The sequence below is a fragment of the Hirundo rustica genome, chromosome 9 (assembly GCF_015227805.2).
Source record: "Hirundo rustica isolate bHirRus1 chromosome 9, bHirRus1.pri.v3, whole genome shotgun sequence".
Classification (NCBI taxonomy): domain Eukaryota; kingdom Metazoa; phylum Chordata; class Aves; order Passeriformes; family Hirundinidae; genus Hirundo; species Hirundo rustica.
Window position 1 is genome coordinate 29,510,368 of NC_053458.1, and position 27,205 is coordinate 29,537,572.

Consider the following 27,205-nt stretch of genomic DNA (forward strand, 5'->3'; position numbering starts at 1 on the left):
TGGTACTGCTGTAAAAGAGTGGTGGAAAAGAGGTTCTGAAAAGTTTTCCTGTAGCTCTCAGTGACATTTTGTCTAGGTTTTGAAAGACTGCCTCCAGTTAGCAAGTCCGGTTGGGCACTTATTTCCACTGTAACTAAAATCACTCAAATCATAGTCACATGAAACCTGTGGCTCATCTGAAACATTGACTGTGCTCATTTCTCCCTCATCTTTATTTTCCAGACCCAGTGAACTGTATGTCAAATAGTTTAAATAAACAAGTTTTAAATGAGTTCTCATATGGATCAACCTGACATGAGGCCAAGGTTATACCAGATGATGATACACCGATCTTCCCCTTTCCGTATCATGCCTTCCTCCCTCCTACTTAATAACTTTAATAGCATTAATGACATACTCTACTTCAGTCAGTCAACAACCAAAGAGCAAGAGAGCCAGCCTTCTTACAAGTTTTATCAATAATTAAATATTTTCATGGATGAGGGAGCCATTCTTACCCCGCTGCCACCCACGTGCATTTACCTCAGCACTGAGCCGTTCACAGAGCGAGAGTTTAACAATTAGCGCAGGGTCACGGCACGTTAATGGATTTTACCGCGGGCTACGTATATCGGTCTTTGGAAAGATTAATGGCTGAAAACTGCATTAATTCAACATCTTAACAAGCCTGATTGTTTCTCTAAAGGAAATGCACAAAAACCAGTTCTTGCCCACCGCTGGAGGATGTGTGCTGCCTTCCACATGCCTCTCCGTATTGTTCAAGCATCCCCTGGTTACTGAGCCACCACAACCCATGGCTGGCTCCAGAACCCTCCAGCCCCCAACAGCGGCGTTTTTCCAAGGAAAGCTCGGCCTTTGTGAGAAGTGTGGCTGGGGACTTCCCCACCCCAGGGTGGCAAGAGGAAAGAAAGCGACAGAAATATAAGCCAGGAGTTGGAGGTGGTTCAGTGTTTAGTCCTCAGATCGGATCTGCTTGTACAGCTCTAATTCCCTGCTAATTCCAACGGGACCGGTTCTGTTACTCCCTGTAGAGCATTCCAGGCTCCAAATGATCGCTTCCAGACGCAGTAACAGAAAATTACTTTTAGGTTCAATTTTAGGTTTATTTTCAGTTTGCAGCTGCAGCAACAAGATAAGTTCTCCCTCCTCACTCAGACGCAAAAGGCAACCTTCCAACAAGCACTTTCAATAGAGGTGCTTGATGCTGCAATTAATTTATAACAGACACTAGAACTCCATTTGGGCGAATCTAAACAAACCCCGTGGTGCCAGCGTGCCTTTCTGTCAGCACTCGGTGACAAAGCACAGGTGAAGCCAATTACCAGCCAGGTCTAGGAGAATTTACTCCCCAGCTCAGTGAAAATCCACAAGCAGCCAGGCTCCTGCAGGATTACGAAGACAAACCAGCAGATACAAGTTCTCTCAGGAACCTGGTTTTTCTCTGCTCCTGACATTATGGCTTTTTGTTAGATGAACTGCTTCTCTTCTACCTTAAGAAACTTCAACTTTTGTTATTCTTGTTTCCAGCTAGTGATGTTTAACCCCTCCTGAATGCAAAGACTCAGGTTGACTGCTCTTTAAAAAAACTTCAATAAATTACCACCTCCTTTTATCATTGCTCAAACTTAGCTCTGTTAATAAAATTAACTCATTTTAGCTCACCTTTCTGACATTAAATGTTGGAAGAGGCCTACACGGCAGCCTTATCTACACATCCACCTCAGAGAAGCCACCTGCAACAGAGATGTCAGAAGCTTCCTGCAGTTTGAATTTCAAATGCCACCCATATCAGCCTACATCAATCGCAGGAAAATATAGATCCGTTTGCTTGACTGGGAAAAGATCTTTGCCTTTGTAGGTGTAAAAAGAAATTTCTTAAAAACTGTCTCTATTGATTTTAACAACAGAACACCAACAAACCAAATCCCCCATTAATACTTGGGAGAAAATCCTGTGCCAAGTCTTTTAGCCCTTCAAGTAAGTATCTGACAAATAAAAATATCCATGTACACTGTTCATGTATCACCATCTGACCTGTCACTATATTTTGTTCCTTTTTTTTTTTTTTTCCTAACATTTTTAACAGTCACATCATCTGTCCAGATGCATTTAAGGAGAAGCCTTCATTTCTGTTCTCAGTCAGTCTCTTCTCCCAGGTAACAAGTGACAGGATGGGAGAAAAAGGCTCAGCCAGAGGAGGTTTAGATTGGATATTACAGAAATCTTCTTCATTGAAAGGCTGCTTGGGCTCTGGAACAGGCTCCCCAAGGAAGTGCTGGAATCACCATCACTGGAAGTGTTCAAAAATTTGTGGATGTGGCACCTGGGGACACGGTTTAGTTGTGAACACGATTCACAGTCGGACTCAGGGACCTCAGAGGTCTTTTCCAACTTTAATGACTCCGTGTTTCTGCAATTTAGGCCAGGTATCATGTATTTGTCATTATATCTACTTGCCCTGAAGCACACAGGCATGCCTTACAAGTCACATAATTAGAACAGTTAATGAAGGATTTGAACACTGCAAGTCCTTAAGGGTCCTGGAAACTCAACCAGGTTTCATGAATTTCCAACTAGGTGTGAGGAAGTAATGCAAAAAAAAAAAAACAAAAAACACCTAGATGATTTAATTTCCTTCCACAGGATAAATTTACTCATTATAAGAAACCACACATCCAAGTTATTCAAATGAAGTACCAGCACCACCAGGGAACGTTCCAACACACTTCCATACACAAACAGCAAGAACACAGAGAAGTCACAGATTTTCTTTAAAATCCTCAGGCTTCTACTTTGATAAAGTTCTTAATGCCACACTGCTGATTAAAGCTAAACACTGATCCCAAATTAAATGAACACCACTTCTCCCCCAACAGGAAATGTTTGAAAGATGTAAAGTGGAATGTTAAACAGGTTAAATATTAAAAAATCAAAATGCTAATGCACGGTGCAAGGTCTGAAATTCCATCAGGCCCATGGCAGAGCATGAGATGCAAAACCTCCAGGTCTCACACCTCTGGTGAGGGGCATAAAGCTGGAGAGGACAAATTCCCTCCTGCTCTCTCTGATCAGAACATCCTTGCTCTCTGCCAGCACCAACTGCTAAGAAAATTAAAATGAAGTTCATTGTAAGTGAATTTTGACACCAGAACCAGGCACAGCAGTGGATCACGGGATGAGGTGCAACCTGGCTGTTATTGAAGAGGGGCTGTTCACAGCTGGAACGGGAATGACTGGCATAAGATGCCCACAACACTAAATTAGTCCAATCATTACACTGAAAGGGAAAAGACACAAAGGGGAAAGCTCAGGAGAGTGCAGCTCATGGAAAACAGAAAACACCCAGTCCAGTGGCTTAACTGAACAAACGCCACAGAAGGTGATTTTTTTGAAGCAGAAATAATTCGGGAACAAGCTCCAAGTTGCTCAGGACCCACCACCAAATCTCTTTGTGCTTCTCAAATCGTGGCAAACATCACAAGCCATTTTCTGCAGCCTTGGTCGGCACTGTTGATGGTTTCTAGGAGAATGTTTGTGTACTCTTTCAGTGGCCTTCATTTACATGCACTGGGACAAGGATGATGATGTCTCACAGGGCTCACATCAAAGCCTGCCTTGATAATCCTACAGAGTCATACCCGCACTTTCAACAACGCTTCCATAAGATTCCACAAAAAACGTTACAAGAAACAGCCCATACACCAAACCAGCTAATCTAACTTCAGAGGCAAGGCAGGACAGACCTTACCCCCAGGACTGAGGGTTTGCCACAGGAGATAAGCAAGTCGAGATACATTTAGGGCAGTCTGGCAGGACTCTTTTAACAATAACAAGGCAAAAATGTCCTCTATCACCAATGTAGTGGAGGGCAGTAAAGGCTCTGAGCTTACTCATGTTACCTTACTCTCCTCTGTAAGAAAGTGAGTCACAGTCCCAACAAGTTTTACGAGATTTAGGGAACGCAAGGAGTGAAAGAGCTGGGGACCATCACTCTTGGTTTCCCCCCTTGCCCAGCGCCATGCCTTCCGCAGGAATTCACTCCTTGCCCAGAAAGCAAACCACAGTTTTCTGCTTCTTCCTCTTCCTCCTCCACTCCCCAACATCGGCACATAAACCAAGTTCAAACGCTCGCACTGAAATTTTACAGAATACACAAGTGTCTTCAGCTACTAAATCAGGTCCCCGAAAAATATAAAAGAAATACTGTAATCGATAAAAATAAGACACAGCCAGACTCAAAATGAGCTTGTCAAAGAATCAGACACCAAATCCTATTCCAGACATAAAATTCCTCACTATGCAGTAAGAAGAAAGCTATAATAAAAATAAAACGACAAGGAAAAGCTATTACACAAAATCTGCTTTTACAAATGATCCTGTATCACAAATGCTACTTGTACTTTGTGAATGTAACCAATTTGACAGGAGCAGTAAGTGGAAACAGATTGTAGTAGACACATTGACGTATTTCTACTCTTGATTTAACAGGGAACTCTGACTTCTTACTGGTTTCTAACCTGAAATAAAACGACAATGAAAGAGAAGCAATAAGAACCTCACAGTGCACGAAGAGTTGGCCACAGCTCACAGCAGCTGGTTTAATTCTTCCAATGGCTCTTTCTGGACAGGGACAGTGGCATTTCCACAGACAGAATTAAAAAAAAACCACTAGATCAAAGTTTGTGCTGTTCAGTTATTTATTTTATTCCTTAATGGGTCACGGAAACTGTAAGACTTGCATAAACTTCAATTCAACCTATGAGAACTAGGTTTTTGGAAATAATTTTAAATGCTTAAGTGCAGAACGTGAAAAAATTTATTTGTTCTGAAAGCTATTTCTTTTTACATTAAGATGATTATATGGGCTCATATCAAGTACTTACTATGCATAGAGGTGCGCTTTGGATGAATAAAAAGCACTATTAAAGAGAAAACAAAAGGACTGCCTTTGAATAGGGCCACCTAAATAAATATCATTTAGGTGAGAATATCTGGTGAATTAAACAAGCAGAAATGTGTAGGGGGAAAAGACAACCTGAGTTCTCATCTAGAGCCCAAAAGGCAAGTGTAATGACATATTGCTAGTTTCCTGTTCTTCTCCATGTCTGAGATAAATACGCTGCTTTATAAGAGTATCCATGCAGGTTTTAATTCAGACTGTTAATACATGTGTGCGAACCAAAAACCCTCTTTACAAGAAAAGTGTTTGGAAAAACCACAGCCACAAAGGATGCCCTGCATTTCCTGCAGCTTGGTGAAGATAAACTTTGCACTGCACATGGAACTGTGTGCAAGGCAGCTTTCCATCAGGAGTAACCCAGTTGTTTGGGCTTCGAAGAGCAAATATTCCACTAGAAAGAACGGCACTTCTGTTAAAAACAAAACAAAAAAAACCCCCACACATGCAATTTAAAAAAAAATAAAAATAATTCCCATTATCCTGTTGACAACAAAGCCTGTCAGTCCAGGTAGGCCTGCTTCAGAGCTGCTATTTATCCCCTCCTCAGCAGTTTAATTCCACAGGAGCAGCCTGATCCTCCTGCTTTGATCAGCTGCAGAACTGCTTGTTTGGAACAGACGGATGCGCGGAGCCGTCACCGCCTGCAGTCACTCATCCCGTGCAGCTCCCAGCCTGGAAGTGAGCACCAGGCAGCACGGAACAGAGCTGCCTTCCTTAATTACAGACCAAGAATATTTGTAAATAAATAAATAGATGTACAGAACGCTTATTAAATAGGCCACTTCTCGTTAGGATCCGAGCAGATAGTTTTTCTCCCACGCACGGAAGGAAAGCCCAGGAGATGAATTTAAGGTCGTTGGGCAGAGGTGGGAGGAGTTCTGCCTTCTCTTTTTCTCTCCTCAGAAAAAGCCACGGGCTTTGCAACTCAACTGGGAACTTTCCTCCCCACCAACAAAAAAATTCCCCCAAGTGTGGTGTGCGAGAGCAGCACCGTATAAATCAGAGAAGCGGCTCTCAGATGGCACACTCCCCGCTCTGTTTAGATTTCAAAATAGCTATTTGAGCCTTTGTTTTCAGTCCAAACAACCTCTTGTCACCCTCCAACAGGGGAAACTGAAGATCCAGATAAATCAACTTTCCAAGGAAGCTCATGGCAACGTCACGCAGAGCAGAAAGAATTAGCGCTGCGCAATCCGAGTGCGAAGCGGCTGCGCTCGCTTCCAACACAGCAGAACTGGAGTCAAACTAAAAATCCAGAGGTAGGACTCGGTATTAAAAAATATCGACATCAGTCTTGAAAGAGTAAAACCTGAATGATGACCCAACCCAAATCTCTACCTAGCCTCTTAAAAAGAGAAGTTGTCAACTGTGACCATGCGTAACACTCAAGCAACTAAGCATTGCACGTGAAGCACTTCCTTATTTTTGCTTATTTCTATAAATAAACTTAAAACTGAAAAAAGGAGAATGACAAAACATGAGTTATCAAGCAGTCCAAGATGTATTGCCTTAGCCTAGCCTATGGACTGAAAAAAGTAAAGACAAGAATGGGAAGAGAATTCACAGTGGCAGCTTTCTCCATTCTGTTTCAGCTGACTATTTTCATCTGACAAAAAACAATTAATTAAAATAATACCACCTCTTTGGGTTACAGTTACAAGGAACTCCTAAAAGACAAAAACCCATACTGACCTCATATATTATTCTGAGAGGTTTGGTTTTCCTTCCCGTATTTAAAAATCCCACAAGAGCAGAATCACATGAGGACTGCAAGATTTGATAGACAATTGCAAAAGAACTTAAGGAAGTTGTGAATTTAGCACTGTGTCTAAACTTCTTCCCTCTTTTTTTTTTTTTTTAATTTAGATTATTTCAAGTGGATCTCCTGCAGTTAGTAAAAAGTGATGATGCAGCAACATCACAGCAACAGAAACTTGAACACTTCACTCCCTAGACTGTGCTCTCATAAGAAGACCGTTCTCAAACTCCAACATGATCTTGGCTGAAGTAACTGCAAAATATTCAAAGAAAAGAGCGCAACTAAAAACTGTCACAGAAATTTCATCTTCCTGCAGTGCACCGAATAAATCCCCCTGCACTATTTTAATTTTGCACTTCCAACACAGTTCAGTACAGGACTTAACAAAAATAAAGCCCTTTGGGTACCAGAAAGTTAAAGCAAACTTGAAGCTAAAATTTGGAAGGTACTATTCACTATTAAAAAAAAAATAAAAATAAAAGTCTGAAAGCTCACAGTAACAACCATTATCTTGAAGTCCTTGTACCACTTCCCCTTGCTACAGCAGAGAATCACTCATTTATCTGCTACTGCACGTGGTGCTTGTACAGCAAAGGTAACAGAAAAATTGTGAGTTTGGCCAGGAGCCATAACGGCAACTCCCCAAAGGATCAGCATAGCTGGGAGTTATGCTGGGGAAATTCAGAAGGCAGGAAAAGAATAATGACAGAAGCCTTTTTTAACCACTCCAAAGACAGAAACGGTGCATGTCAATGAAAATCTCAAATAGATGCTGGGCTAATTACGTACGGAACAGCACACAATGCTGTAATTCCCCTTCCTTACTTGATAAAGCTTCCAAACATCTCAGAAAATAATTATCACACATGAGACCAGCCACCAGGAGCCACATGCCACTGCTGAATGCAAAACAAGAGAGGAAAAATAAACCAAAACAAAATGAGAACCGTGGCTAAAGCGGTAGGAGGGTGACAGAGCAGAAACATCTCTTCCCAAACTCACCCCACTGTGACCCAAAGACCTCAGCAACCATGAAATCACTCCCAAAAACGGATGGAGATGGCAAAACCCTCTGGCACGCCCTGCTGACCACACAAAAAGGATTCAATAAAATTGCCTCACATGTAGAAGACAGCAGAGCTGCTACGATTTGCTGCCTTTGGTTTCAAAGCAGCCAGTTAACTGGCTGATATCCCTGTAGGTTAGGTAAAGAGACCATAGACTCGCCGTGTTACAACCGAAACACCAAACTAAAGGACTTGGCAACTGCTTATACTACCAGCAGTAGGGAGAACCTTCCCAGGTGGTGAAGATCTCCTGCATCAGCAAGCCCTGACTGACAGCTGGGCTGTACCAGCCTCCCTTTCCATGTCCCCAGGGAAGTGAATTCGCAGCCTGATGACTAATTCATTACTGGATTTGTGAGTCCAAGCCCAGCTCAGGCTCCTTCCAACGCTGGATTCCTCCTGAGCTGGAAGAACATCTGCTCCATCTCGAGTGCTGCCAGCACATCAACCCTGCTCAGCTCGGTGGGAACAACAGCTGGAACTGAACCTGGAGGAGCTGCCTGAAAGCAGAAGAAACTGAAAGGGAAACTGGTACAGAGCAATTCTAACTGAGCTGTATTTGGACCTCTAAAATGGGAGGGGAAGATTTGAAAGCTCTTTAGTCAGGACTTTTGGAGCCTTTGAGGCTTGAGTTCAAAGTCCTGTTTAACACCACTGGTGGCAAACTCATCTTCCCCTCCAAGAAGACATGGGTGCAGGTAACACCAGAGCCAAAGGCACCAGCTGGGGGAGAACAGAGGCCTCAAGCCCATGGAAATGTGAGCAAGGCAGCAGGATTCAAGCCCTGACCAGCTCCTGCACACAGATGAACCCTCCACTTCTCCCCTCACCGCCCTCCTCGCTCCTTCCCTTTCCGAGGCCTCACCACAAAAAGGACATCTGCTGAAGAGAACAGCAATAAAGCTGTGGCAGGCTCCCTGCTGCTGATATATTGCTAAAACTCACACCTGATGCATGGGGTATTTTTGCAGGAACTGAAGTGCTGACCAGAACCAGCAGTCACTTTTCAGCAGGATCAGGACAGCAGATGGGGCTGATCAGGTGTGGCGAGCCCTTCAAGATCAGCATCCTGTCTCCATCCCCTCTGCCTCCAACTGCTCAACATTTCATTCACAATCTATATTTTACTGGCTTATCCTTTGAAACATGAAGCTTTAATAAATGAGTCTTATTGATGTCATATTAATTGAACCCACACCACAAATGACTGTCAAAATCATCACTTCCAGCATCCAAAATGCATTCTCTATATACACAAATATCACCTGTGAGCACGATTTAATCTAGTTTGATCACAGACAAGCAAAAGGTATTTCGATTTTTCTTTTCCTTTTTCCTCCCTGGGAAGCTTTCTTGTCTCTAAAAGATAGTGAACTGCAATCTCCTAAAGGCTTCAGAAGCACATGAATCTTCCAGAAGTTGTTTTCCCGCACCTTTGTTCCCTGAGGGGCAGGCAGAACCAAGCCAAGGTGCAGCCCCAACCAAGGCCTTTCATGGAGAAGTGTGTTCTCCTGTGGCTGGGCAGGGGAGAAAGTGAACCTTTGCCTTAGACTACTGCAGAGCTCAAGGACCATGTAATAACATGGAATGCCCTATCAGGCTCTCAGATTACTTCTCTCCTTGCTTTCTGATTGCTGATTAAGGAAAACTAACTCACAGCAAAACACTCAAGTACAAGCCAAATTCCATTAAGCTATTTACAGAATTCACTTTATAGGTCCACCAGCCAATTCTGCTCATTATTACCCCATTTTACTGCCTCACCTGTGACTCACCCACAGCTGAGCCCATAAAGGACCTGGGTTCACTCTCAGCAACCCCACCATACACGCTGCTGATGCCCTGACACACGGCATTCCAAGCAAAGAAATTCGTAACAATCCCATCCAAGTGATCAATCAGCTGGAACGGGGGAGAATGAGAATAGAAAACGGGGGTTTACACCCAGCAGTGCCCATTTTTCCCCACTAGCTGACCCACGACAGGACTGACAAGCAGAGAGGCTGGCACTGCAGGGATGGGATCCCAGCAAGGAGGTTCCAGAATAGCAGCCTTGGCCACACGTCAGAACAAGTCTGCAGCTGGGGGACGAGACAGATCCCAAGTTAAAAGCTCACCCACGCTGATCTTTGCAGCTCCTCTGCACTTTGCCCCACGGAGACATTAGGAGCATTTATAAAAGCATGCAAAAGCAATTACAGTAAAAATAAAACCAAGGTTATAAACACAGTCTGGATGTCAAATTTGCCTCTTTTTCTATTTAGAGCTGGCATTTCAGCATGCAGAAAATTCTCACTCCCCCTCTAAAATGTGTGCCTGGGGCTATATAGCACATGCAAAATAAATTGCATTTATATTGGTATTTATATTCCCCTCTTCTCAACCACGCTGCCTTGCCTCTCTTGTCTAGTCAAATAGCCTGCCAGCTTCTCATCAAGAAGTAGAAATTGGTTTTCCATCTCCTAGGAGATAAACAAGGCTTCCCCCTTGCAGAGGGGAAGTCAAGCTGCTGAGTGCACAATCCGAGAAGAGTCAGTGCCCAGAAAGGCTTTGCACCATCCCAGTGATGTCTGCGCCCTCTGTGATCCCTGTCACCACCCTGGACAGAGAAAAACCACTTTAAAAAGTAAATCTATGTACTTTCATGCAGTTTTCTTTGTGATTTTTAGTAAACATAGACAACTCTGACTCATGGTGCTGCTGCCTTACAACTAAGGAATTTTATGTACTCTTGTCATGCCAGAGGTTAGTAAAATATGCTTTATACCTCTCCACGGTTTCCCCTTCTCAGTTCCCAAAACAACTGAACTATTGGATCAAGCTTTCACATTTGGGCTGCACTAATTCAGGGAAAAAAGGTTACCACACTCAACAAAGGCAGCATAAAACATCTCAAATATCTTAACTACATGGCTGTGTAATAAATAGAATAATATAGAAATTTTGGAAGTAGTTTTTTTCAACAGTGGCTTTGTAAAACCAAGATGCTGTAGTTTTGCAGTTTAAAGCTGTAACTAAAGTTACAGATCGTGTATTTACAAAAAGCACAGTTATATTTTAAAATTAATTCATTATCTGCTGCACGTCAAGCTGTAAGGCTACAGATACAGTGTTTAAAAAAACCCAACAGAGGTGAAATACGCAACTAGCTTTCATTTTTGCTTCAGAGATCAGGAAAGACACGTCACCAGGGCTGACTTTTCACCACATTGATGCTACTTGTAAAATTACTTAAGCAAAGAGACCTTCTCATGTTGAGAGACCAGTTGTGCAATGGCCTGCGTGGTGTGGCCTTGCAGCGCATTAAGAGAACACAAAGGACCGCTCTAGGAAGAGGGACAGCCTTTGGTCCTCCACCACAGCACACAGAGGTGCCACCACTCCATGGCCACTGGCACGTTGGCCATTCTCCTGAAGCATCTTGCAAGCAGCTGTGATGTAGAAGAATGAGATAAATCTCTTTCCAGGGACACTCTGCTCATTCCCTTGCCCACAGCATGCATTTTTAAAGAGGGAGAAACCAATCAAACTTAATTCAATGTTGCATTATTCACTGAGTAGCTACAGTCTCATCCAAAAATCTTAATTGGCTAATAATTCAAGTCACCTATATCAAACACAGCACCAAAGGAATGACTAGAAAGCCAGAGGTTGCCTCACACACGCACTAAATCTCGCTGTTAAGATGCCTAGTGAAGCGTTTTTTTTTTAAACAAAACATTAAATGTTGGCCTCTTGCATAAACATGTGCAGTGCCCTTCATGTGTACAGCCACTGTGCTGCCTGATATCTCACTGCTGTCTCAGGAGTGCTGGCTTCCAGCTTTGCAAATCTACTTCCCAACCCTTGAGTTCTGACCATTAACGTGAAACTGGGAACATTCCAGCTAAATTACAGCACTGTTAATTCCCCTAACCACAGACTGACATCTTAAAGTATGGGAAAGCAAATGCAGGAAGGAAAAAGAAAAAAAAATAAAAATAAAAAGGCACAGCTGAGCATTTTCAATGTTGCTGTTACCCCTCACACACCACTCAGGAATCATCTACACCCGTTCTGCAGCAGAAGGTTTGCAGACCTGCCAGAGAAACCTGTCTCTAGGTCCAGCTTCCACCATTTCCTACACCCAGCCCTTGGATCATCCTGGGTTTGACACCTCTTAGCACTCAATACCAAAGGATGCCGAAGGAAAGAAAAAAACCGGCACAGGACAAAATTACAGAGCAAAATGGTGAAGAGTCTAGAGGGGAAACCACGTCTGGTTCGTTCACCCTGGAGAAAAGGAGACTCAGCACAGTCCACAGCTTCCTCGTGAGGGGAAGGAGAGGGCAGGCACTGATCTCTGCCCTCTGGTGCCCAGGGACAGGGAGGGAATGGCTTGAAGCTGTGCCAGGGGAGGTCTAGGTTGGATATTAGGAAAAGGTTGTTCACGCAGAGGGTGGTTGGGCACTGGAACAGGCTCCCCGGGGAAGTGGTCACAGCACCGAGCCTGACAGAGCTCAAGCAGCATCCGGACAGTGCTCTCAGGCACATGGTGTGACTCCTGGGGATGGTCTCCTGCAGGGATAAAAGCTGGGACTCCACCATCCTTGTGGATCCCTTCCAGCTCAGAATCTTCTGCTATCCAATTCGCTGCTCCTTGGTACGCTTAGGGCTCGAGTTCCTCACACGAATGAAGGCGCCCGAGCGATCCGAGCTGCTGCTGAAGCTGCCCAGAACACACCACAAAGCAGAGCAAAGGCAGCGGGCGTGCTCAGCAGCAGCACAAGTTTCCAGGCTCGTCCACACAGACGAAGCAGAGAATCAGCCACGAGCTGGCCACGGGGCAAATGGAGAGGGTGAGCAAGTCCGGCGCTTGCACTGACCGCAATCGCAAGCTCCCTGCATAAAGAAATGGTGATCGACCTGCTAACGCACCCATCCCCCGTGGCCTTCCTGCTTCCCCCGCGGGGTCCCACACCACCCCCAGAGCCCCAGGCAGGCTCCCACGGGCCCCAGGAGACTTTCTGGAACAAGGGGTTCGTAAGAAGTGAAAGAGTTCACGGCATGTGCAGGCAGGACAGGACCCTGACCATAGCAGCGGGCCCTGAACGTGCTCTCAGACCACAGCTTGGGAACCTGTGCTCCACGGGACAATAATGACATCAAACCTTGTTTTGGCTGCTTGCCTCCATAAGCAACAAGCCACTTTCAATCGCTCAATCAGGACCCATTAGCCTGGGGACAGACTTTCTAGCAGAGCCTGTTGTGTTAGGACGGGGGCAATGGTTTTAATCTGAAAGAGGGTCAGTGTAGATTAGACATAAGGAAGATGGTTTTTTCACAGTGAGGGTGGGGAGGCCCTGGCACAGGTCGCCCAGAGAAGCTGTGGCTGCCCCATCCCTCAAAGTGTTCAAGGCCAGGCTGGACACGGCTTGGAGCAACCTGGGATAGTGGAAGGTGTCCCTGCCCATGGCAGGAGGGCTGGACAGACTAGATGACCTCTATAGGCCCCTTCCAACCCAAACCACTCTCCGATTCCATTCTGTGACTCCAGCTCTGTGCCTCACCTGACCTTCGTTCCACATCCGCGTTACGCTCGTTGGTGGTGAAGCACAGCTCGGCCTCCTGGTGCTCATCCCCTCGGAGGCAGTCACAGCCCCGGCAGCACGGGCGGCTGTGCCCTGCTCTGAAGGCACAGAGAGCGGCAGGGCTTGGTGCAAAGCCGTCCCTGAGAGCACTGAGCCGCTTCTGACAGCAAAACGGCTTCTGCGTGAACGCACAGTACTCCACATTTTCACACAGGCGTCTGTGCTCCAAATATTTTAGTGAGCATCCAGCTGTTCTCTCTGGACCCTACTCCAACCATATGCACTATTTACCTTTCAAATTTTATTGCTCCAGGGGAAGAAAAACCAGCCATCATCTCCTTCTCTGAATGCTGGTATGCTGCCAAGTTCTCCTCCTGTCCACGTTTGCGCACTCCGGGAGCTAACGTTTTCCACAAGCCCAATAACCTATTTTTCTACAGCTAATCCAATACCTGGCATCAGGTCTCCATCTGAGAAGAGGATTGTCATGGGATTATTTTCTTTTTTTTTTTTGGTTAGTTTACATACTAATTATAAATACAGAGGCCTACAGACTGAATTACAGCCTAGAGAGAATCAAGGCCCTGCATCTGGAGCGCAGGACACCAACCCCCCTGTCCTCATGGGTGTGTGACAACACGCTGAAATAAAGACAAAGCATTAATCTCCCTGTGGCTGCTTCTGATGTGCAGCACTTCTGCTGAAGACTCTTTTAAGCCTTAAGCATTCCCATGTAAACAAAACCTCAAGCCACTACAAAGTAAGCTTGTGCAATTGGAAATAAATGTTTATTTTGAAACAAAAAGAAGTTATCTGCATATATAAAGACAAATCATAAGCCTTTGATCAACCCTACAAAGCGTGCCTGCATATAACAAAAACTGTCAGCCTCATAATTTCCTCTGGAAAGAAAAAGAATGTGATGTCCCACACCCTATTTATTCACAAAGATTACTTATCCCCCCTAAAGAATACTATTTTGTTTACTCAGTAACACAAATAAATCCAAGCTAAAGATCTGTAGCTGTCAGTTAACAGGGCAAGTGCTTTACAGATGAAAGCAGACTCAAGGATGGAATAACATGGGACACGCTGCCAGTGCTGGCACTCTCAGAATGCCCCAGACTTGCACCTCCCTCCTGCTTTCCTAATCCACCACGAGTAAACAGGTGACCATAAAGATTACAGGCACCAGCAGAGGGTATCTGGCACCACTGAAGTTTTTTTCCCCACCAATTCATGTTGCTTTAACACCACCTCTTACTTTGGGGTTTGAATTCTACCCTGGAGCACCTGTACTCCCCACCCCTAGCCCAATACACCATTCCATCCCCACAGAGCCGGTGTGATCCTTGTTTGAAAGGTGCCACTGGAATTCGGGATTGGGATTAAGTAATTTCCATAATATGAGGATACAACAGGACGCTCTTGTACCCTCTGATGTTACAACAACGATACTTGTTTACACAAGTATTAAAGGCAGGATAAATTTAAATATCTGAAAGACAAATATTCTAGGAAATAATGTTTAGAGTGGCCCCTGTCCATTCGAGCAGATGATGAGGATGAATAATTTACAGCCTCACTCTTCGTGTCCGCTGCAGCCCAGGAGAGCAGCGTCGTAAGGAGCTTGGGGAGATGCCGACACATCTGCTCACCAAGTGGAATAATCAGGAGCACTCCGAGCAAGAGTGGTCCAGTAACCTGTTTTACTTAGGTGACAAATGGAACAGGAAGCAGCGGCAGGACAAGGAACCCACCAAATTAAAAAAAAAAGCATTCTTCCAATGAGGTGAGAATTTCATGCTTTCACAGTACTGCACACAGAGGAAAACAGAGCTACGCTCGGGTTTCACCTCTAAATCATCACAGATTTCTCCTAAAGGTATCTTAAGGTCAGAAAAGAGTGCCTGGTCTGGCTTTCTGGCTGTGAATGATATCCTGGGAGCAGCATCCACCCACCCCCCTTGCTAACAGTGAGCAGAACGCAGCAAACACATAACGAAGCAAACACGCTCCAAAGAACTCTCCAGAAAGCCAAGCAAAGTCTCCCCATACAGCTGGGAATCCAGCATCATTTGATACCTTTTCCAGTGATGTGCACGGGATTGAATTAACAGACTGAACACTAATTTAGTACAGATGTTGCTCGAGTGGAAGGATGGTGCAGGTTTCATCGGGGGATTGCCTTGTAAAAAGATGAGGAGCATCTGGAGGAATAACACTGGCATATCAAAACCATCATTACAAAGGAGATAGGTGGATGAAAAAAAAAGTGTCTTTGAACAGATTAAAGAAATCTATATGTACAGCTAGGAACTGCTAGAAAATACATGCTAGGGTCTGGAATACTCTCATGAAACACAGGGAGCCACAGCATCTTGCAATTGTGTGAGGGGACGGCTATAAACAACCTCCTCCTGCCATACAGCCTTGATAGGTTTTTGCTTTTCCACCTCTACAAGGTTTTTTGTTAAAATCACAGTTCATTTATTTCCCAAAAACAGGAAAAAGCAGATAGACATAGGTGTGATTCAATGTAGCACAGTGAGAAGGGTCACCATATATCCACAGAATAAACTGCACAATTTAGAGCCCCCATCTTCTTCCCAGCAGCACTTTGTCCACTACAGCAGCACAAACAACTATCCCTTGCACAACTTAAGAGTCATTCTGAATGAGGTTTGTTACAAACAGAAAATGCCTAATACAAACCCAAAGAAAGCTATTCATGATGGATGGCTCACCTATTACCTGCCTTGCCTATTATTTACAACATGCCTTGGTTGGGTAGCACTTTTTTGCATTGTTCTAAAGAATTTCCAAAGTGCTTTCAGCATTCTCCTAAGCAACAGGAAGCATTTCTGCCTATACATAAATTTTACTGACTGACATAGTAAGCAGCCTGCAGCAGAAATCTAAGAAATTCATTCACAAATGCCAGATCACACATCCAGCCGAGCAGAATAAGAGCCAGGAACAGTCTCAGCTTTGTTGTACAGAACTCCCTTGTCTTCACAATCCAATATATTATCCAAAGATTAGCTTACAATTCATGCAAGGTAAATCAAAGCCAACCTGGAGCTCTGCAGCGTGTCTGTGATCAACTAGATCAATTAGCAAATGGATTTTAGTTAGACCAGTCTAAAATGAGATTATATTAGGCTCATACTGGGAGGCTGGGTTTCAGTAGCACAGCCCCGTAGTTCCTGTGCTAAGCTCAAAATAACACAGAAGTATCCATTGCAAAATCCATATTAAACTGGAAACATGCAGGCCAACAGCCAGCCCCTGACAGCAGCTACTGCATTCCCTCCCAAAATGCAAGGAACCTGCTCCATCTCCTCTGACAGTGTTCTGGGCATGGCTTGTGTGCAGCCACCTACTAAACCTGGCCTTAAGATTCTATGAACAAAGGCAGAGGGCTTTAAAAAGAGAATGTAAGCAACAGGGATGGAAAAAAGGCACTGATTCACTTCCAGCACAAAAGGTGAAGGAATTAGTGTGTCTGCTCTCCACTTAAGGGTGGGTCAGGCAGACAGACTTAAATAGGAGTGGTGCAAAACAGTTTGGGATTATATTCTCTACAGTACAGAGGAAAAGACCCAACCCCTCCAAAAATGAACAGAACATTGTTCTACCGGTGGAAACTGTCTTAAGTCATTGCTTTCCTTTTGTTGAGGTTTTTAAAGCATCAAAGGAGGCAGAAGCACAAGTTAAAATTCTAACAGTGTTTAAAAGAGCATAAATACAATATCATTTTATTCTTCACCTCCTCTTGCTTTGCCAAATGTGTTTACACACAAACATCACAGCACATTACAGAACACCACTGCAACACAAGCACTGAAAATAAAGCAATCAAAATGCTGAATTATAACACTTTACAACAAGCAACTCAAGCCCACCTTGAAACCCTACCTAACCCTAGCCAAGCCCAGGAATTCACATTCCAACATCAGACTACAAAGTTCCATTAGCACACACACCACTTGCTCACACTGTCAGTAATAAACCCATGGACAGGAGAGAGGGGAAAAAAAAAAGTGAACTTGTAATTGCTCCAGTCTCCCATAAAAATATTGCTGGATTTTCAATAACGTTAGTAAGTTGCCTTTAAAAGTTACTATAGTCAGTTTGGCCCACGCAGAAAACTTTCTTCTTTGCCAGTGTATGTTGAGTTTTCCAAAGATAAAGATTCTAGGACCATAACCTTTAGAAACCAAGTTCTAGGACCTCTACTTTAGAGAAAAGCGTGATTCTTTTAACAAAATTAGCAGGATGAGTTGAGTGAGCCACTAAGTGTCAGGTTAAGCCTAAAAATTACACCTGCCTGAGCATTGCTTCCACAAAGTTTTCAGCTTGGAATGCACCTCTGAAGAGTTTAAGGACAGACTGCCCCATCCCACACACACTCTTTTAAACTATTAATTATTGCAGCTCTGGTTTTAAAATTCTAATTGAAGAGCATGAGGAGTTGAGTTAATTTTTTTTAAAAAAAATCACATTATATTAGCTACGTCACGCCTCATTTCTCAGTTCTAATCAACAAAAGGGAAGTAATTAATGAGCTAACATGAAGAGTAACCAGCGTTACTGATGTTAGACAACTGACTACACCAGCACTTGTTCTCCTGCTCTATAAATATACAAGAAGCCCGGAGCCATGTTCAGAAATTACTAAAATTAACTCTGCAATCACAGTGAAAATAATAAAGGTAAGGAGTTAGAAATCCACACGAAGGACAAGAAAGTAAGGAATGAAGCAACACAGAGGCAAATGCTCTTCAGTACTTTAAAGACAGCAAAAGGAAGAAAGATACAGAAAGTAAAACGCTCCATTAAGAAATTTTGCACAGATCATCACTTAATTAAACAAACTACTTAAAATGCAGCGAGCTTAATACCAAGCACCTTACTAGAATAATTTAGAGTAGTCAGAGGCAATAAACACGTGCAAGCAAGAAGATATACTCATGTCCACATGGGAGAGGCAGCACAGCATTCGGGGAGGACACAGGACAAAAGGATGAGACTCTTCCAGCTCAAATCACCAGTAACAAACCAGGAACCAGTGTCTCTCCAGCACAGCTATCTCCCGGAGTGGCTGGCTCTCACGGGAAAACAAAGCTCTATTGTCAAGCAATGAAGAAAATACTTCCACCACTGAATGACCTTATAAGCCAGAGGAATCCAGCTGTTGCTGTCTCAAACTATACAAAGACATTTATTGTCCCAACGAAAGAGGACAAAGAGTTCTAACAATCAAAAATAGCATGCAGGCTGTGAAAGGCCAGGCATTTGCCCATCAGGATATTAAGTTTACCAATTTAGGAGGACTGAGGACAGAAAAGTAGCAGGGCTACGTGTCCAGCACACAGTGCCAAGAAAAACACAACCGTGGGTTACAATTTGCTTACCTTCTATAGAAGGTGCCTGGTCCACAGCTGCATATAGCATCTCTTTCAAAGCCTGCAAGGGAGAGGCAGAGAACAAGGAACAAGTTAGTATTAAAAGAGGAAAAAAAAACCGCACTGTTTTGATACGCTCGTTGGAAAACAAAAGCAATTAAAGCCCTTTTATCCTGCAGACTGGCACAGAAATCTATGGTACGTGATGTCAAGGCTATCACACGTATTTCTGTTCACAAGTGAAACAGGTTCATGTTTACTGACTGCTTTGTCTAAAGCCTGTTATCTTACTAATCTATAAAATTTATTCCAGCTGTACATTGCAACATCTTCCTTCGGAAAAATGTTTCCCAGTTGGTAGGATGCTGAAGGCTTTACATTAAAAAAAATGAAGAAGCAACAACGACACCTGAAGTGTTGCGTGACACAGAGGAGTTTGTCAAGGCAAATGGAGGAAAAGCAGCCTCAGGGATTTCCCATCACCGTTATACAGGAGCACAAAAATACACATACTCTCTAAAAGCTGAAGACAACACAATTAGGGAACCGAGGGTGACAGCCTTGTCTCGAGGTGGGAACTGAAGGGCAACGTTAACACCAGCTAGAATGAATTTAATGAATCAGGTTTCAGGTCCTGGAGGCACCACGATCTGCCTCGCAGCTCCTTTCAGGAAGGGCTCTTTCCAGGCAAGTTGTTCAGGAGCTGGTGTTACTCCAGGCACAGACCAAAGATTTGTTCACTCACATCCACATAACCTGAATTCAGATCAATGACTGAGGGAATGAGGTGAGTTCAGGGGAGGGTCACAATGATGATCAGAGGGTTGGAGCACCTCTGGTATGGAGACAGGGTGAGAGAGCTGGGGGTGTTCAGCTGGAGAAGAGAAGGCCCCAGGAAGACCTTAGAGCTCCTTTCTGTGCCTAAATGGGCTCCAAAAGAGCTGGGGAGGGACTTGGGACTATGGCCAGGAATGACAGGACAAGAGGGAATGGATTCAAACTGACAGAATAAAATATTTTGGGGAAAAAACGTTTACTGTCAGGGTGCTGAGGCCCTGGCACAGGCTGCCCAGAGGAGCTGTGGCTGCCCCATCCCTAGAAGCGTCCAAGGCCAGGCTGGACAGAGCTTGGAACAGCCTGGTTTAGTGGAAAGTGTCGCTGCCCATGGCAGGGAGATGGAACGAGATGACCTTAAATGTCCCTTCCAACTCAAAATATTCCAGGATTTTACGAATAACCTGAACCATAACTTTGGAGCTAGAAGCCACAGGGAAGGACCCATTCCTGCTGCAAAGAGGTTTGCTTATACACACCTCACATCTTAATGCCCATATCGAACTTCCACCACCACGAAAAACTGATCTTATTCCCTCACTTCTGAGCCCACAGAAATCTTACACAAAAAAAGTCATTCAGGTCTTCTTAGTTCCTATCTATTCTGCCTGATTCTCAACATATCCCACACTTTTATAATCCTGAAAGGTAGCAGAAGCAGTGCCCCAGGACAAAACCTCCCTAAATGTCAAATCCCCCAACACCCTCGAGGTAAAAACCTCCAGCTCAGCAGCTGAGCGCTGTTGTAACACGGTGGTTACGATCCTGTTGGGTAAATACAAGGTCTAAAGGACAAGTCTGTTTATCACAAGATATCCAAGGTGGCTGCTTACACCGGCAGCTCTGGCATCTCTCAAAGGTCTGGCTCCTGAGTCCACAGAGGTCTCAACAAAGGTCACTTGCATAATTGTTTTCCCAACTGAGCCACTGCTGGATGTTCCTCATTCCAGCAGCACAGCCCTCCTCGGCTCTTGGTGCTCCTCTGAAATTCCTCGGGAACACCGGCCACTTCAGCCCCTTCCCCCCATCCCACTGGTCAGCAGCACATGATCTGCCTCTGCACACCAAGCAGTCGAAAAGTCTTCCTCCTTTTCCATCCCAGTCGCCATCCTCACCTACCTGTAACTTTTTCCATGAACCACAACCACCTGACACAGGATAAACAAACCAGAAGAGACAGCACACTGAAAGTCGCTGTAGTAAAAACTCACCTCTTAACCCACCCAGAAGGTAAACCCAGTGTAACTCCTGTCTCTGGTTTTATCAGTCATTTTTTAAAAAAACAAATTAAAAAGGACAACACTGCACTAAACAATCTTGAAAGCTGAAGGTGTCAGCCGTCCCACAGACCTCTCCCCATGCAGACTGACATCGTACAATCTGGCAGCTGCAGGGCAGCAGATTTTGTTACTGCTTTCCTGACCTATATAAGTCAACCAATAACCTGAAAGTGAAAGACTCAGTGCTCCTTTACACCTAAACTATTTAGTCCTCTAGATTACAGAACTTTAGAACCAATCGTTTACAAAAGTTATCCATCACTGTCAATGTGAAACACTGAAGAATTACTCTTTTTGCCCTCAAACGAAACAAAATGGGTTATTTCCCTGCTTTAGACTGCGCCTGGGGCTACACCTTGCGCCATCAGCAAACTTAAATACATACGAGAGAACAAAATAAAAAAAGGAGAGAACAAAATAAAAAAAGGCAACGCTCGAAAATGCAACCATCAGACCTTAACAAAAACCTTAAAACGCTCAAAAAACCCCCACTGTTCTAAAAGGAGTCTTTCAAACCACTTAAGCTCCTCTAAGCTCGTCCGCTAGCAGCCCGAAGGACAAATAGTGAAATAGCACAACAGATTTGTGTCAGGAGGTGGCAAGCCTGGGTGTGAACTGCCTATCATGAAGCTGGGTTTGAAGAGCAGAATTGGCCACCTCCCAAAAACCGAAAGCCTGTTTCTGCAGGAGAGACTTCGAAGGCAAGCAGGCAACCTCAGCTATCAGTTTCCTCTCCCCACACCGACTTCCTGCTGCAGGTGGTGTCTGGGAGAAATGATGTCTAAAACTTAGCAACCTGTTTCCCTCCTGCTCAACAGCAAAAAGGACTCAAAACCCAGAGTCCCTCTCAAAGGGAAGAGAGGTCACCTGCTCACACCTTTACCCATCTCTCCCATGAACTTTGCACCTGTAATAACTGTGCTGCTCCTCCTCCCTCCCCGGCTGCTGCGAATGATTTCAAAGGTATTATGTACTTTTTCTATAAAAATACCGTCAGACCTCAGGCCAGATTAACTGCAACCAAAGAGCCATCTGGCAAGCGTGCAGGTGAGTGGTACAGTTCCATCAGCTGGACGTGCAGACACACACTTACATTTAGAAGCCTGAGCAGGCAGAGCAACGCTCTCCTCCTAAAAGCAATCCAGAGTGGGACACGAGAGCAAAGGAACACAGGGGAGTTGGGGGATAAACAGAGGACTAGCAACCCCAATGTTTCACTGCATCAAAAATGAGCATTACATGCAGCAGAGCACACCCTCGGCCAAAAAAAAAAAATTTAAAAAAAAAAGCATCAGCTGAAATTCATGCAAGAGTCACCTGAATTTGTCCAGTACTGACTACGTGGAAATGAGAAGTCAGTCATCTGACACAAAACGTGTGGGATTTTGTTTGTTCTCATGTTTTCCCTGTTTTCCACTTTTCCCGTTTTTATCTTTTTTCCAAGGGAACTGAAGGGTAAATGAATGGCCCAAAACTTTTAAGGTAACACAGGCACTGATGCAGTGCATATCACAGCTATAGTTTAACAGGCTAAGAAAATGTGATTCACTTTATATAAGAAAATACACTGCCACATCCCCTAAAACAAGGTGAGCAAACCTTTTCACTGCTGCTGCCAGGGTGAGGCACAGCCACATCATTTCATGCAATCTCTGGAAGGGAAATTTGGAATGGAAAGCCAAACCAAGTCAATCAAGGTTTGTGTAAAGCTCCATGTTTTTGCTGGCTCAGTCATGGTAAATGTCTTTGGGAGAAGCTGAAGGAAACAGAATAGCATTCACTGCCATTTTCCCTCTTTTCTGTAAGCCAAGTGCTCCTTGTCAAAAAGCGGACCTACAGTAATGGTCACTGCAGAGCTTCTGCTGAAAGAAAGTAAGAATCTAAGTCACACCTATCAAAATATATCTTACTTTTACCTGTTTAAAGAAAACGAATGGATTTTTCTCTCCCTAAAGCTCTCACCCTGACTACCAACCCTAAGCCCAGGCAACTTCCATACCTCCTGCAAGCGCACATAGAATACTTACTTGGATTATTTTTGGAGGGAAAGAGCATGTTAATGGTAAGGAGTTTTGAGGACTGTCAATTGTTAAAGACCACCTGAAAGTGAAACTACATTTTTAGGTGTTGAAAACACAACCATCTCACTCCCCTTTCTGACGTTATCACCAACAGATCACACCTGGTCCGACTGGCAAAGCTCCCCCAGGCACACTCACTCCAAATCCCATCCAAGGATCTCCCAGGGTACCTGGGTGCTGCCACACTCCAGGAATCACCTGCTCTCACCTGGAAATAACTACAACTACCAGAGTAGACAATTAAGATGAGGGCATGTAAGCTTTACGGTACAGAACGACTGGGAGAAAGCAATTTCTGCATCATCTTTTAGTCCTTCCAAGGGGAACGGCTTCAAACTGAAAGGCAGCAGCGTTAGATCAGATATTAGGTTCAAAAACCTTCCCTGAGGGTGGGGAGGCCCTGGCACAGCTTGCCCAGAGAAGCTGTGGCTGCCCCTGGATCCCTGGAAGTGTCCAAGGCCAGGCTGGACAGGGCTTGGAGCAACCTGGGACAGTGGAAGGTGTCCCTGTCCATGGCAGGGGGTGGGACAAGCTGACCTTTAAGTTCCCTTCCAACCCCAACCATTCCAGAATTCTGTGATCTTGAACGTGACACCCTGGAAATAGGAAGAATATTTTCAGAGTTAAAAATCTACCCACTCTGAAGATCTCCCACTCTGAAAGGTTACGGCTTTAATTAAGAAGGAAAAGCCATAAACTGCGAGGTGAAGAAACATTATAACACTATTAAATACGCAAACAATGTTTTAAAACGTTACTGTGTCACCTTCTATAAGCAGCGCTGCATACAAGTAACACAGGCCAAGTTTAACCTCGCATTTGCTAACCAACACCTGGGGATTTTTCTGGACAAAGGAGGGCTGGGCGCTTTTTGCCTCAGGTATAATCAACAAGTAAACGGAGGCAGTGCTGGGCTTTTATGCCCTGCACCCAGACGACCACCGGTTACTGAATAATAAATGCCAGGCTATTCCATCACTGTAATATGCATGAGCAGGAGGCTGACTCACATCCAGCCAGCTGCAACAAGGCAAACAAAGAGTTTGAAAGTTATTACCGAAAGGGAGGGCGAGGTTTTCGTTCTCCTTCACTCCACATTAAGCTGTCTATCCAAGGAGGAGATTGCTTGTGATTAGAAAGAGCAACAACTTGAAGGAAGTTTTTACTGAAATCGACATTTTTAACTGGGCTGGAGGATGGGAGAATGACATAATGACAGTGCCCTAGTTAAAACAGCTGAAAATTAACCTCCCATAATGAAAACAGTGGCCGAGGAGCAGCGGGGCTCCTCGCGCATCAATCAAGGTGTCGTAGCTCACCGGGTCTCCCTCCCCTCTCTCCACAGCTGTTCGCTCAGCACGCAGCCAGATCTTTCACCCTTTTATTTCCCCCTTGCCTTCCCCTCCAACCCACCCCCTAAGCTGCTCTTAGGAAGATATCCAAGTTTTCTGTTGCCAGGAACAGGAGACGACTCTCGCAGGGAAATCCCATCAGAGACACGATGCAGAACTAAGCTGGCCCTTGATTTTATCACCACAATGGTTTTCCTCCTCCTCGAAGACTGATGGCATTATTTGGCCATCTAGCTCGCCACGTAATTCAAGGAGGTCACAATATTGTTGTAAAGGCAAATCTGACCGCAGTTTTTATTTAAACATCCGCTCCTCTGCAGTCAGGTAAAGGAAAACAAAGGAAGAGTGAAAAGGGCAGATATAAACTTTTCAAGCTCGACATTATAACAAAGCAAGCTAAGACAAATGGGGCTTTCCTTGCAAATGCAGACAGATTAATAGGGATAGCATAAATAAATTGCTATTATAGTCCTAGGGAGAAAATACAGGCCCTCAAACAATAACAAATGTTGCATGGTTTTAACTGAGTCAATTAGTCAAGAAGTTTTGCTGATCACGGCCGTCCTGTAATCAGCTTTCCGTTGTCTAGATTTAATTATTACTTGTGGAAAAGACATCGCTGCCACCTGCCACTTTTACTGCTGACACTGAAATAGGAAATGGTTTTACTACAAACAACCACCTCCCGCTCCGTCCAGTTCAACCCAAGCCCAGAACCGGTGTGATAAATCTGAAACGAGGCAATCAGCGTGACCTTTAGCAGGCTGGCACGATAAAGCCCCAAAAAAGCTGTATTCTGCAGATAACTCACGATTAATGCAGCAGAACTTGGCGCAAACAGCGCTCACAAACGCTCCGACTCGAGTGTGAAACAGCGAGATGCAGAGCCTTACTTAAAAACGATCATAAAACGGGAGTCGATGGGGGTTTGGTGCCCTGTTTTGAGGGGCTCGGGGGAGTCGATGAGGGTTTGGTGCCTTGTCTTGGGGAAGCCCGGGGGAGTCGATGGGGGTTTGGTGCCTTGTCTTGGGGAGCCGAGAGCGGTACCGGCGGCCCTCGGCAGGGCACGGAGGGCGCCGGGAGCTGCCCAGCCCAGCGGGATCGCCCTTGGGAGGCCGGGAGCCTCTCAAAGTCACCGCTCCTCCGCCGCCGGGGCCGGGAACCGGCGCCGGTGCCGAAGCCCCGCCGGCGCTGCGGCGGCGGGCCCGGGGGTGCCCGGTGCCGCACCGCGCGTGTGCCCCGACCTCCGCGCCCCGGCAAGAGGTTACGGGCGGTAATTAATTCATCAATTAACGAACCGGACAGCCGAGGGGCGCCCAGCGCGGCGGCCGCAGCCTCCCCGCCGCGGCGGGCGCACGCTCGCCGCCCCTCCATCAGCACCGCCCCGCGGCACGGCGGGCAGCGGGAGGCGCGGGGGAACGGGGCCGGCGCCCGCAGCGCTGCCCGGGGCCGTACCTCATACTGGATGTACTGCTTCCGCCACTCGGGGGTGATGTGCGCCGCGAGGTGCTCGGCGAACTTCATCCTGCCGCCGCCGCCGGCGGGCCGGGGCCGCGCTCGCTCCGCGCCCGCAGAGCCGCCGAGGCGGCGCCTGGCTGCGAACGGGCGTCGGTAGTGGGGGGCGGGGGGGGTCCGCCGCCACCGCACATGGGCCCCCGCCCGCCCGCCCGCCCCGCCGCTCCTCGGCCCGCCTCGGGCCTCCTCAGCGCCGCCCCGCCGCTGCCGCCGCCTCCTCGGCCCGCCGCCGCCGCCATGTTCGCCACCGCCTCCCGCCGTCACCGCCCCGCAGCCAACCGGCACCGGCACCGCGCGTCCCCGGCGCCGCCGCCCGCCCACCGCCGCGGGGCGGGGCCCGCGCCCGGCACCGCCCCGGGCCGCCCCGCCCTCGGCACCGCCGCACCGCCGCCCCGGGGCGGGCCCCCCGCCCGGCACCGCCCCGGTACCGCCCCGGTACCGCCCCGGCACCGCCCCGGCACCGCCCCGCGGGGGGGCGCCGTTCCCGCGCTCGCCGCCGGGGGGCGCCGCGGCTCGCGCGGGTTCGGGGTCAGGTTTGGGGCGCGGGAGCGTCACCCGAGAGCCCCGGGATGGCCGGGACCGTCTGCGGAGAGACGGGAACGGGAACCGGGACAGGGGAGAGACGGGAACGGGAACGGGAACGGGAACGGCAGCGGGAACGGGAACGGGGGAGAGACGGGAATGGGAAGGGGAATGGGAACGGGGGAGAGACGGGAACGGGAACGGGAACGGCAGCGGGAACGGCAGCGGGAACGGCAACGGCAACGGGAACGGGAACGGGGGAGAGACGGGAATGGGAATGGGAATGGGAACGGGGGAGAGACGGGAACGGGAATGGGAATGGGAACGGGGGAGAGACGGGAACGGGAATGGGAATGGGAACGGGGGAGAGACGGGAATGGGAATGGGAATGGGAACGGGGGAGAGACGGGAACGGGAACGGGGACAGGGGAGAGACGGGAACGGGAACGGGAACGGGAACGGCAGCGGGAACGGCAACGGCAACGGGAACGGGAACGGGGGAGAGACGGGAATGGGAATGGGAATGGGAATGGGGGAGAGACGGGAATGGGAATGGGAATGGGGGAGAGACGGGAATGGGAATGGGAATGGGAACGGGGGAGAGACGGGAATGGGAATGGGAATGGGAATGGGAACGGGAACGGGGGAGAGACGGGAACGGGGGAGAGACGGGAATGGGAATGGGAATGGGAATGGGAATGGGAATGGGAATGGGAACGGGGGAGAGACGGGAACGGGAATGGGAATGGGAATGGGAATGGGAATGGGAATGGGAGAGAGACGGGAATGGGAATGGGAACGGGGGAGAGACGGGAATGGGAATGGGAATGGGAATGGGAATGGGAACGGGGGAG

The 27,205-nt window shown here is 46.5% G+C and overlaps 1 protein-coding gene across 1 annotated transcript in view; it reads right to left on the reverse strand.

The window, feature by feature from the left end:
* The window catches only part of XPR1 (xenotropic and polytropic retrovirus receptor 1), a 111,727-nt gene extending 85,833 nt beyond the window's left edge, over positions 1-25,894 (reverse strand). Inside the window, exons 1-2 of the mRNA XM_040072316.1 lie at positions 25,770-25,894; positions 18,777-18,828 (exon numbers count right to left, since the gene is read on the reverse strand). Coding sequence (XP_039928250.1) covers positions 18,777-18,828; positions 25,770-25,838 — 121 coding nt within the window. The 5' untranslated portion in view covers positions 25,839-25,894. The remainder of the gene's footprint in view (positions 1-18,776; positions 18,829-25,769) is intronic.
* Positions 25,895-27,205: the final 1,311 nt, after the last annotated feature.